The sequence below is a fragment of the Triticum aestivum genome, chromosome 5A, assembly GCF_018294505.1.
Source record: "Triticum aestivum cultivar Chinese Spring chromosome 5A, IWGSC CS RefSeq v2.1, whole genome shotgun sequence".
NCBI classification, from domain to species: domain Eukaryota; kingdom Viridiplantae; phylum Streptophyta; class Magnoliopsida; order Poales; family Poaceae; genus Triticum; species Triticum aestivum.
This window is the reverse complement of record NC_057806.1, coordinates 679,638,628-679,651,833: the sequence shown is the minus strand read 5'-3', so window position 1 is coordinate 679,651,833 and position 13,206 is coordinate 679,638,628. Positions and strand designations below refer to the sequence as shown.

Below are 13,206 nucleotides of genomic sequence, written 5' to 3'. Positions count from 1 at the left end.
GGAGTTTGGTCACTAAACAATTAGATAAAGGTGGCTTAGCTACAAAAGCTATGCACCCATACATTAAGGATATTAGTTGCTAAGCATTTTAATGAATTCATCACCTCACTTTATTAGCATCAATGCATTGAGAGAGGTCTAAGAAATAAAAATAGCAAACGCTGTAAAATTTACATTCTCCGTGTAAAAATCCAACCGACACGGCGATGGGCGATACACAGCCGCGTTCGTGTGCCCCACCCACCACCCCACCGGCCGAACTCCATTACCCATCTTCCACGCGCTTGTCTGCCGGCCGAATCGATTCCAAGTCCAACTCTGAGCTGTTCCCCATCGCCATTTTCCGTCTCCATTTCTCCCCACCTTCCCCGACCCCCAAATCCCCACGCGAATCCGCCCCCGCCGCCATGGCCTCCCCGCCGGGCGCCGCCCGCCTCGCCGCCCTGCTGCTCCTCGCGCTCCTCGCCGGGCCCGCCGCGTCCCGCTTCGCCCCGGCGGACAACCACCTCATCGCCTGCGGCGCGACGGCCCCGGCCGTCCTCCCCGACGGCCGCCGCTTCGTCCCGGACTCCGGCTGCGCGTCCATGACCCTCCGCTCCGCGGCCCCCGCCCTCCCGTCCGCCGCCCCCGCTGCGCCCGCGCCCGCGCCGCCCTCCCCTCTCCACGCCGCCGCGCGCGTCTTCTCCTGCCACGCCTCCTACGACCTCGCCGTGCGCCGCCGCGGGCGCCACGTCCTGCGCCTCCACTTCTACCCCTTCAGCCCCGCCCTCGCCTCCGCGCGCTTCCACGTCGGCGCCGGGGGCTTCCTCCTCCTCCACAACTTCACCGCCTCGTCCCCCGTCGTCAAGGACTTCCTGCTCCCCGTCGACGCCGACGTCCTCGTCCTCACCTTCGTCCCCGAGGCCGGATCCGCCGCCTTCGTCAACGCCATCGAGCTCTTCTCGGCGCCCGAGGAGCTCGTCGGCGACATCGCCACCCTCGTCGCCGCTGACGGCGTCAACCGCACCGACGGGCTCTCCTCGCAGGTCTTCGAGACGCTCTACCGGGTCAACGTCGCCGGCCGCAAGGTCACCCCGTTCAACGACACGCTGTGGCGGACATGGGTCAACGACGAGGGCTTCCTCGTCAACAAGGAATCATCCAGCAGCAAGGCATGGTCATTCGGTGGCCGGATTGCTTACCCCAAGGACAGCAGGTTGATGACCCGAGAGGTGGCTCCGGACAACGTCTACAACTCGGCGAGGTCGGTGAGGTCAGACGGCAATCTGACATGGGGTTTCCCTGTGCCCGCTCGCAACCGGTACCTCGTGCGCATGCACTTCTGTGACATTGTGAGCAAGGCACTGTATCAGCTCTACTTCAGTATCTATGTCAATGGTCATCTCGCAGTGAAGGATTTTGACATTTCCAGCACCACTGGATACTTGGCCTATCCGTATTACATCGACTATGTTGTGGACGTTGAGGATGAAGGGATGCTGAAACTGGCCATTGGTGGCTCCAAGATGAGCCAGCCTGGAGAAGCGAGTGGTTTCCTGAATGGGCTCGAGATAATGAGGATGAACAAAACGGGTGGCGGCATGGACGGGGATTTCCCTGTTGTTCTGGACATGGGGTACCTGGTCAGTAAGGGGTTTGGGGAATTCGCTCGCTCACTGCTGTGTGGTTTAGTCTTCGCCGGGCTGTTTTTGGTTTTGGTCATGCTGGTGCTGAGGTTGAGGACCGAGCTGAAAAACAATGGAACGCTTTGGTTCAGCCAGTCAGTGGATTCTGGTGAGGGGAAGTTGGCTAAAGCATATCAGCTTGTGCCCACCAAGACAGACTATTAAGCAGCATGAGATCTGAGAAGCTTCAACTTGTGTCTGTTATCTGTATCCCATGGCCTAATCTTGTGCTTCGTTTGTAAGTATTGTAGTTTTCTAGTTCTACATTTCTATGCCTTTCATGGTTGAAGTTTCAATTGTTTGAGCTTGGCCAGTGCAGAGCACAACTATTGTGTGTACTTAAGAATTAAGACGTGTTTGTATTGCTACTACTTCGCTTACCTCTATCCAGTAATTGAAATATGATCCAATACCTGTCTGTGATGTCTCTATTTTTTGTATCATGGTAGTATGGTACTATAATTCCATTATACCCTTAGGAGAATCCTTTGTATGAAATGATTAGTTATGTAGAAGACATTACTGGAGGCAAAATATTTCTTACAACTGAAGAATGATTTAGTTGTTGCGAGGGGGAATCTGTTGGTTCAAACCAATTAAGAAGTAGCTACAGTGTTCCTTGTAGTCATGTCATCAGTAAGCACATCTGTAGTCTGGACTATTTGCGTAACCATGTCCCACAAAATTAGCTAGTTGAATACTTGAATTTATGTCTGACCGCGTGGTGGATTTAGTCTCAGTGCCTACCAGATTATGATGCCTTGGGAATTTCACTCTCATACTTTGCCTATTATTGTTTTTGTGTGTTTGTCTTTGTGTTTGTGCAGACTAATAAAATGAGAAGCTTGAATGCATTAGCACCAGTAGATCTTAGATTTTAGAAAAACTAGTAGATGTCAGGTAAGCGGTATTAATAGAATTTTCTGACCCCTTCATTTTGGAGAGCACTTCTTTGAGGTTTCATTGAAATCTTCACTAGTTCTTTTTTGCTCTAGTGTTGTGGTAGCTCTTATTAGTTATTATAAGACTTCTTTCACGAAACTGTGCAGGGTATATAGTTACTTGTCTCACTCTGCTTCTTTTCGTATGCACTATATCATTATATGTGCCTTCTCAAACTCCTGAGATCAGTTTAATTCATAGTGATTGAGTAGCTGCAGCTCTAAATCTTGATGCTACCTATTGTTTCTGATTCTCTTGTATTAAGAGTTTTCATCGTTGACATTTTGCATTCACAAATGGTTTAATTTGAATTTAGTTGCTTTATTAAAAAGGAACTACAAGAATAATTCTTGTGAAATAATTTGTTCAACTGAAATTGCTGGAATTGCTATGTCAAAACATATCTTAAGGTTGTTGCCTGATTTAGTTTCACAAGGAGCAATCTTTTTGTTTAAACTAATTAACAGATAGTTGTAACTTTTCTTGCAGTTCCACCGATATTTGGAAAGAAAATCATATTGCTACCTCATTACTTCATAAGTAAGCACATTCTTTAGTCTGGACTAGCTTCGTAACCACGTGCATAAATTTAGTTAGTTGAATTACATTTGACTGCATGGTGGATTTAGTCTCAGTGTCCTACTCTACCTATTATTTCAGTGTGTTTGCATTTGTTTAGTGTAGTATTTTTATCTGTCTAGCACTAACAAAGTACTACAACAATGCCTTTAGTCCCAAACAAGTTAGGGTAGGCTAGAGCTGAAACCCATAAGAGCTCAAAACCAACTCATGGTTCTGGCACGTGGATAGCTAACTTCCACGCACCCCTGTCCATGGCTAGTTCTTTGGTGATATCTACCCCGGCCTCCCTTGACATTATCAGCATGTTTTAGCCGTCTGCTTGCACTGGAGCTTCTAGAGGCCTGCCCTGAATATGCCCAAACCATCTCAGATGATGTTGGGCAAGCTTCTCTTCAATAGGTGCTATCCCAACTCTATCCCGTATATCATCATTCTGGACCCGATCTTTTCTTGTGTGGCCACACATCCATCTCAACATGCGCATCTCCGCTACACCTAACTGTTGAACATGTCACCTTTTAGTCGGCCGAAACTCAGCGCCATACAACATTGTGGGTCAAATCGACGTCCTATAGAACCTGCCTTTTAGCTTTTGTGGCACTCTCTTGTCACAGAGAACGCCAAAAGCTTTGTGTCACTTCATCCGTACTAGTGTGAAGTAAAACTATAAAAGTAGTGGATTACTTATCCTAGTTTTATTCTCTAATTCATTTCTGTGTTCATACATACAGTTTCATGCATGAGGCTAATCAAATGAGAATGTATTAGCACCAGTAGATCTTTAATTAAAAAAACATTGATTGATTTCAGAGAAACGGCATTACATTTCAGAGAAACGGCACCAGCATGAGGCTAATTTTCTGATGCCATCCTTTTGGATAGCACTCCATTAAAGTATCATTGAAATCTTCAGTAGTTCTGTTTTGCTATACGGTTGTCGTTGGCTTTTATCATGATGCTTCTTTCGTGGAACTGTACCGGGTGCGGGTATATGGATATTTGTCTTCTGCTTCTTTTGTTGAGTATATCTGCCCCTTCTCGAATTCCTGAAATCATTCTAATCCATGGTGACTGAGAAGCTTTAAATAGTGATGTTACATCTTTTTCTGTTTGTCTTGCATTCAAAATTTACATCGTTGACATTTTGCACACATCGACAGTATTATTTGAATGTTGTGAATCATCTAGCACTAGCACACACAAAATTTGTGGTATGTTCCTTTTTGACATTTCTGGTACTTGACCCTGCTGACTTTTCCAAACATCTCTGAAATTTATGTTGCACCCTCTCTATTGCCTACTTTGATGGGTTGGCCAGTTGACCTCATCTCGATCGAATACCATGCTTCAGAGTACCTATCTTATCCAGTATTTTTGGTCAGTCTGATGCATTTTTGCGTTTGTATGGTTTTGTTCACCAAACTAGTCAAAATAGAAGCTTGAGTGTATTAGCACTAGTAGATCTTATATTTTTTTAAAGTAGTACTCGATGTCCAGGAAAATAGAATTTTCTGATCCTGTCACTTTGGCGAGAGCTTGTTTCGAAGTTCCATTGAAATCTTCAATAGTTCTGTTTTGCTCTACTGTTGTGGTAACACTTACTATAAGACTTCTTTTGTGAAACTGTGCGGAGCCTATGGTTAGTTGTCTCACTCTGCTTCTTTTTTAAGCAACACATGTGCCTTCTCAAACTCCTGAAGACCATTTTAATCCATAGTGATCTTGGTGTCACTTCTTGTTTCTGATTCTCCTGTAGTAAGAGCTTGAATTGTTGACATTCTCCACGCACCTACGGTATTATTGGAATCTTGTTGCTTCAAGAGGAACCTCTTGTGAATGGTCTTACATACTCAAAATTTGTGGTGTATTTCCTTTCTGGCCATTTGACCCTGCTGACTTCTCCAAATATCTCTGAAATTCATGTTGAGCTCCCTGTATTGCCTGCTTCGACGGGTTGGCCAGTTGGCCTCATCTCAACCCAACGACTTTCCTCCAGAAAATTAACAGATATGGAGAATCTTAGATTTATCCATTTATTTTGGGTCCAGTAGATGTCAGGGAAACGGTATTAAATATAATTTTCTGATCTTGTCACTTTGGAGAGCGCTTCTCCAAAGCTGCATTGAAATCTTCAGTATTCTGTTTTGCTCTGCTGTTGTGGTAGCACTTACTATGAGACTTCTTTCCTGTAACTGTGCAGGGTATATGTTTAGTTGCCTTACCCTGCTTCTTTTCTTGAGCATTATATGTGCCTTCTCGAACTCCTGAAGATCATTTTAACCATAGTGGTCGAGCAGCTGCAGCTCTAAATCTTGATGTTACCTCTTGTTTCTGATTCTCCTATAGGAAGAGTTTGAATTGTAGACATTTTTGCACGCACCTACGGTGTTAGTGACCTTGCATACTCAAAATTTATGGTGTGTTCCCTTTCTGACTACTTGGCCCTGCTGACTTCTCCAAACATCTCTGAAATTTATGTTGACATACATGTGTTGCCTGCTTTGATGGGTTGGCCAGTTGGCCTCATCTCAACCCAATAACAAGCCTCCAGGAAAACTAACAGATGTGAGGAACCTTAGATTTATCCATTTATTTTGGGTTCAGAATATAAATTCAATTTGCCCATCTAAACATAAATGGCCCATCACTCCCAACTGGCCCAACCCATCATTCCCCATTAGACATGCCTATGAATTGCGTCGACATTATATTTGTCAATTTTAGTGTTATGGTAAACGCTGGGCATACTGATTGTTACTCTGTGTATCTTAGTAGTTACAACTGAGCTGAGCTCATATATCATGAACTTTAAGAGGTTTCCAGACACTGTTTGTACCTATCTGTAATAGTATTGTTTTAGTGTATAAACAGGAATTACAGGCTTCTATCTGATAATAAACTGGCCTGCTTTGCTGTAGTTTTGAACTTCAGTTTAGCCACTAATTTCTGTATCTTCAGAAATAAAAATAAATAAATTTCGGAAGAGTCCTTTTCGTACCTTCTCAAATGGAAACCATTTAAGAGGAAATCTGTCGTGGTCGTGCTGTTTTTTATGGTTTCATTAGTATCATTTGGCTGTGGCAATCTTGTAGGGTTGCAGTCATGTGAAGCCGTTTAGCTATTAAATAGTTTGTTGAAAGATTAGTTTGACTTGGTTTTACGAGATACCATGCTTGCGCATGACATCCCTGCTTATTTCAAAAGGCATCGCAAAGCATAATTTACTTGCATGACCCATATGAATGAGTAGTTGTAGCAGTTAACAACCATTAGTTGACAAAGCGTGCTGATTACTGTCGAATGTCGAACTTTACTATCTGAAGATTAAATGGAAGCTGTAGAGTTACTAGACCAATGTGACATTTACATTTCGAAGGCATTAAAATCGATCATCAAATGTATCACAATATGAAGGCTTTCTGTTACCTGTTGGTGATCGGCTAGAGACGGTTAGCTTCATTTGCCCGTCTGGTTTCTAAAGTGAAATTTATTTGGTGAAAAGTAACTTGACTTGAGCCTGGCTTTCTTATATCTACTCCCATATGGTTCATCTTTCTCAGCTCCAGCACCTCAACTATGCAATTAATCTTGCGAAAATGTATACTTCCTTTCTGTCTAGCTGTATAATGCGTTTGATTTCCTTACTTTGGAGGTTGATGTTTTGGTAATGGCTCACTGTTCAGAAAGGAATGCCGACACGGGTTCAATGTATGTGCGCTCTCCCTCCAAGGCCATACACATTCCCAGGATTATGATGCAAAGGTGCTTTGAGTAAAGAGACGGCATATGAATGACAACTTCTCCTAGAAAGGCATGACCTGGGTGGGGGCAAACTGTACCCCAATGTTCCACAAAAGGATTACCAGGATGTGTCATGTTAAAAGGTATGATGCTCGACACTTGCTCATGTGTGGTTGCTCTGTCCAATGTGCTGCTTAGCACTAGAAACGAGATTTATGGTGAAATGCAGCGTAGGAAAAAAAAACACTCCTGGTCCGTTTCCCTCCGCTCGTTCTTTTTTTTAAACCAAATATGCCTCCAAGATTTGCAAAGTAGCTGCTCTTGTTATATCATTGAATCTTTTCATGTCCATATGTGTCGATTGTGTTTTTTTTTGGGGGTCTTGCATTAATTTTTTATTTTTAGCATTTTCTGGTGGTCATGGTCTTGCACAGAAGCATATACTTGTGGAGCGCAGAACGGCATTATTGTCGAATCATTTCCGTGTTTCGGTCCATTATAGATGCTTGCTTGTAGAAAACACTGTTTAAGAGATTTTTGCGAAGATCTGTTTGTTTCGTTGATAGAAGGAGGAGGGGGATACACTTTGCAGGCATTCCAATTTTCTAGTTGCAGCCAGGATTCCCGACCGTTAGTAAGAATGAAATACGCTTTCGAAAAGCTCGGGGTGATTCTCATTCACCAGCTGGCCACCGCTGAGGTGCTGAGATTCTTTGTCTAGCTAGTGGCTGCGTCCCATTTGATGCCTCAACGGAGCGGAGACGCCGAAGGTGAATATTTCCTTTGGCAATTTGCAACCATGAGACGATAAAAATCGATTGGTGATGCATATGTATGTACCGCTTGAAGACGCAATGTACTAGATATAGCCATGTAGGTTTAGGTGGATGGCCGGATCCACCACGCCACATAGTTGAATCCATCTCGTCTGCTTTGCTTTTCCCCTTGTCTCGCCATGATCTGCTGATGAGGCCTCTCCTGGACCACAGTATATTCTTTTCCTCCACCCACAAACTGGACGATATACTGTAGCAGAAAGCAGCTCTCCTGTCACCACTTCAACATTTTTTTAGTTTTTATTTTGCGAATACCACTGCAAACATTTTAGACATATAAACCAAACCCAAGACCTCTCCCACATGCAGCAACAGCACTAGTCTAATGCTGCCACTGTTTAGGGCCTGTAGTACTAGGGGTAGCAGTATACAACTGGAGAGAGCGCCATGAACACTGAAGCTGTCGCCACGCCGGGACAAGCGCACGAGCGGAACCGGAACCTGGGCCTAGATTAGAAGAACACAGCCAGCGAGCGTGTCCCGGCGTCGTTACCGCTGTTGTTGCATGCGTTGAGGCAGACACTTTCCCCTGGTTTAGGGCCTCAAACCCCTCTTCGGCCAGGACAGGGTTCTTGATTGGAGAACCGTATTTTGTCCTCCTCGACAGCGCCTAGCCCTAGCCTCCCCCGGTTGGGCGACACGCCTCCTGCCCCCATGGCCATGGGGTTGCTAGGAAATGAAATGCTCAAATGCCGCTTAATTTGCAAAGCAAGTTGGGATGTGACATGATGATGAGGCGCGGCGTATGCCGAATTCGGAGCAGCTTTTGGAGATCTCCCAACGTGAGGGCCGCATCAGCCTGTCTCGGCCGCTCTTTTCTTTTTTTTTCTTTTTTTTTTGAAACAAGGCAAAAGACTTGCCATTTTCATTTAATAACTTTTCTTTTCTTTTCTTTTCCCCGGTGGAATCGAAGATTGGTTTTTGGTCCATGGATGGATGGATGCTGCTCTCCCGTGTCCAGTTGATGACACGTTTGTGGAGTCGCGAGCTAGGGTACGTGACAAACTCACTGCCAAAGTCCTACTCTAATCTAGCTCTACTTGTGCTACGGACGGGACGGGACGGGTGCCCGTGCGGCAACGTCGTCGATGCATCGATCGCTGGGTTTTGTCACGGTTATCCCAACCACCCGACTAACCCGTCCGTATTATAAGCGCTTCGTCTTGGTCGCGTGGCAACATAAGTTTGTCTTTGACGGAGACCACATCGGTTTTGGTTTCGGGGGTTTGTTCCATCGGGTGCTTGTCATTTTCCGTTGGATGCTTTGCTTTGGTAGCTAGGAAATGACCAGCCACCCTTCGCTCCCTCGCCGTACGTAGTACGCGGCTGCTGCTACTGCTTAATTCCAATAACCCAAGAGAAGACCGCATGCAGCCGGTCGGTTCAGCACCCTGACCTTGCAGCTCGGCGTGGAGCTCACACAGTTTACAAATGCGTTGTGTCACTAGTTCAACTTGGTCCGGTCATTTATGCCCGCTAGTGCTACGTCCTAAATGTTGGAGCATCCACATTTCCGGTCCACGTTATCAGCAGCCCAAAGCACGAAAAAGAAATACTCGCAAAAAAAAGCACGAAAAAAATGAGAGAGAGAGAGAGAGAGAGGACAAAGGCGTTGGGGGCAGGGGCAACATGGGCATTTGCACCCACCGAATTGGCCTGCGCGGTGCGACTATATCTGCGCCATGCCGTCCCGTGCCAAGCTTCATCTCCTCAGACTCAAGACAGCGCGCGTGCTGCACCCTGCGCACCACACGTACCACTCCTCCACCTACAAAGCTCGTACGTACGCTGGCACGCGCACGCGCGCGCGGCTTATCATGGAGGTGAGCGGCTCGGCGCACGACCTCGGCGACAGCTTCTCCTACGGCTGGCTCAACCAGGCGCCGCCCTCCTTCGACCGCCTGGCTGCCGACGCCGGTCAGTATTCCTCCGGGGGCTCCAGGTCCTCCTTCATCGACATGGAGGACCCCTCCGAGCTCTTCTCCATGCGGTGGACCACGACGGCGGCGACCGACTTTGACTTCGGCCTCCCGGCGCCAGGCGACGGAGGCGCCGCGTCCCCCGCGCAGCTGGTCAGCGCCAGCCAGATCTTCCGCGGCGGCCGCCTCCTCCCCTGCGAGCCCGGCGGCTGCTCCGGCACCTCTGTGCAAGAAGACGGCGACGGCTCGGTGGCCCGTCGCGCCAAGGACGCCGTGCCGCGGTTGTCGCCTCCGTCGTCGCCGCTGTTCCACTCGGCGCAGAGCACGCCGCTGTCGCTGAGCGCGTGCTCCAGCGCGACGAGCAAGCACGCCGGGCAGCGCCCGATGACGAGGCGGCGCGGCGGGTCGTCGCCGTGGAAGGTGCTGCTGAGGTACGTGCGGTTCCTGATGCCGCTGTACCGCAAGGCCCGGGCGAGGCACGCGCACAGCAGGGTGGCGCCGGCGGGGAGCCCGTCGCGCGGGTCCACGTCGAGCGCCGTCGAGTGGTGCCACGGCAATGCCGACACGGCCGTCCACGACGCCATCCTCTACTGCAAGAAGTCCAGCGTAAGTGCACCTTCTCAGATCAAACTATCGTCATGTGCTGATTGTTTACTATCGACATGTTCTCCTAATTAACATCTTTGATTAATTTGATGTCTGGTTTCAGGGAAAAGATGCACTGCCATGAAGGAGACCAGTCGCCGATCACCGAGCGCATGAGTTTCTTAATCCGCGAGAGCTTTGCATGACCTTGTGTTGTGCCATCTCAGCTCGAGTTCGTGTCCGATTTTATTTTTGTGCGTGTTCTTCGAATGCCTTGGTGTGTATATATATGACAGTGTTATAGATGTATGCTTAATTAACCCGTGTATGAATGCTGTGTCTCATGGATGGGCTCCGTTTTCATTCGTCTTTCTTACATTGGGACACTTATTTTGAGACGGAGGAGATCATTTCTTGCGTTATTTAGTCATGGTGATTAAGCGAATATAATTAGTGTTTTCGCAAACAAACAAAAAAGAATATAATCTGTCGGCTCGAGTTATGCAAGATTTTTTTTATCTGAAGATTTATATAGAATCACGTTCAAAATGTTTGGATTAATCTAATCTACGGCTCGACCAAGGGAATGCAATTCGTGGGCTCGAATTATGTCCTTTTCAGCAACATATTGTGTTCTGATTAACATATTCGAGGGATTGCGATCATCAACATGGTGTACTATATCCCAAGCCCCTGCAAGAAAATGTTTCTATACTGTTGACCTAGTGCTCGTTTAGCGTGTTGCCTTTGGCACCTATTGATAAGTGGAAATGGTTAACATATTTGTGTTGATTTGGGAGGGGTCAGAGTCAGACTAACAAAAATGGAGCATGCGCAGGGACATAACACTGTATGAATCAATCTAGACACAAAATACTCGAATTATTGGGCGCCCTTCTCACCACTAATATCCTAAGCAGAAGAAATACCAGTAGAGTTGTACTACTTGTGATCCATCTCTCTCAATAAAAGCATAGATAAATTTGACCAAAAACTCAATTAGAAAACTCCACCCATCTACGTACTATCATCCATGTCATGGCATGGCCACAAAAATTAAAAGTTACTCGGATCGCGATCCCGCGGCTCGTATTTCCCACCAGCCAAGAGAAATAAGAGGACACGGATACGTTTGGCTACGTGTTGTGCCTGTCGAACTGCACATGAATGTTATGTCGAGAATGGGAGAGGGACAATACGTACGTCTACACGATGATCTACCGCGTCAGCCAGCAGCAGCAGCAGCAGCAGGATGATCAATATGTGCAAGAAAGCTACGTATGCAACGTAGATGGACACCGGACTGTGGAATGATAGTTGCGGTAATAAAGAATAATAAAGTGGCAGTGCTCGTGCATGTTGTCACGCACAGACACGTACGACGGCGCATATATATGCAAAATGTTTCCTGTCTAATTCAAAGAAAGAAAGAAAGAAAAGCCGGCTGGTGGCGTCTCCCGTGGCCACCAGTCGTGCAAGAGTCAGATTTCGGCCCCTTCTGGATCCAAGCATTGCCACCGCTGTCTATTATTGGTTTCATTCTTGTAACTCTCGTGGCTATAATAGGATCGACGCGGCAAATTATGGACGCAGCTAGTAAGCAGTTAGTATGGATTGCGACTCGTGATGGAATGAGTAAACAAGCATAAGACCTACGATCGGCGTTAACCAGCGGTCGGGTCGGGGGGGCCTAGGCGCCGCTGGCAGCGCCCCCTCTCCTCCGCCGCTGCCGTCGACCTAGCCGCAATGGCGGCGCCACCTTCCCATTGGACGGCGGCAGCCATCCCCTGCCAAAGGAGGCTCGGGGAGGGCTCGCTTTGAGGAGAGTGCTGGTCGGACGACGGTGGTCCGTTGGGCAGCAGCGACGACCGTGCTCGGAGGCGCTCTGCTCGTGCTCAGGCTGCTGGGATGGGTCGTGGTCGTCGCCTGTCCCGTTCGCCATGGTTGCTTCCCGCCCCTGGGTCCCCCCCGCCCAAGCAAATCTGGCCCCCACGCCTGGATCCAGGCTGCACATTCCTCTGCCTCCAGGCGTCCGCGCGATGCCCATGTAGCTGAAGGAGGTGGCCTGCATCGTCCACGGGGGTGGTTGTGTTGACTAGGGGCGGGGGTACTGCTGCTCGGATCTGTTGTTTGGCTCAAGATATGCCCGTGGTGGCAGCTCTGTGGCAGTAGTGTTGGATCACGTTGTGGTCTTAGGCGGTGGATGTTGGGCCGGCGGCTCCAGATAATCGATGGGCGCCGAGGTGGCGGCCTCGGACGACGATGCAACAACGGCTCTATGGGGCAGGTCCGTCGTTTGGCATGGCTTGGGTGGCGACTTGCAGCTGCTAGGGTAGCGAGTGCATCGACCCGGTCGACGCGATCAGAAGGGTCGGTCTGGCTGGTATGTCTCGTGTAGCTAGGGCTATTGGGCTTCCGTGTCGTGCGGCGTTGTGGATCGCATGCAAGCGGAGGTAGTCAGAGCTGCGGCTCCGGGTGTGTTGGTGCGACCGTAGCCTTGTGTTGTGTGGACAACGAGGCTTCGTTGCTTGTGCGGTTTTCTAGCCTGGTTTTCCTTATTATAAACTGGTCCATCATGTTTAGTTTTCGATCCGATTTTTAAACTGAATAAATTTCTTTTTGAAATATATTATGGTGGGGAGTCTCCCCCTCGGTGACCGTTTAAAAGAAATTGCATTTTGCATCCGCCACCGCCTCTCCTAAAAAATCTTAGGGTTCCTTTGCCTCTCGCCGGCGCAGCTGCCGGCCCGCCTCGTCTCCGGTGGCCTTAGGGCCATGGAGGCGTGATGGATCCCGATTCTTGCCGGTGGGAGGGCTTTATTTTCAGATGTTTTCTTGAGTTTAGTTAGGGTTTGTGTCCCGCTCTGGAAGGCGAGACGACGACGACTCCCTGAAGATGGAATAAAGTTTTCCCCTCCTAGCCACCGTTTTGTAGGT

The 13,206-nt window shown here is 48.1% G+C and overlaps 2 protein-coding genes across 2 annotated transcripts; both read left to right on the top strand.

Moving 5' to 3' along the window:
- The first annotated feature begins 281 nt into the window (after positions 1-281).
- LOC123105929 (probable receptor-like protein kinase At5g24010) lies at positions 282-2,076 on the top strand. The gene has a single exon (XM_044528111.1). It carries the CDS (start codon positions 408-410, stop codon positions 1,827-1,829), a length of 1,422 nt encoding a protein of 473 aa, XP_044384046.1. The 5' UTR covers positions 282-407; the 3' UTR covers positions 1,830-2,076.
- A 4,365-nt stretch (positions 2,077-6,441) lies between these two features.
- Positions 6,442-10,617, top strand: LOC123105930 (uncharacterized). The gene is made up of 2 exons (XM_044528112.1): positions 6,442-10,290; positions 10,394-10,617. Exons 1-2 carry the CDS (start codon positions 9,448-9,450, stop codon positions 10,412-10,414), a joined length of 864 nt encoding a protein of 287 aa, XP_044384047.1. The 5' UTR covers positions 6,442-9,447; the 3' UTR covers positions 10,415-10,617.
- The last annotated feature ends 2,589 nt before the right edge of the window (positions 10,618-13,206 follow it).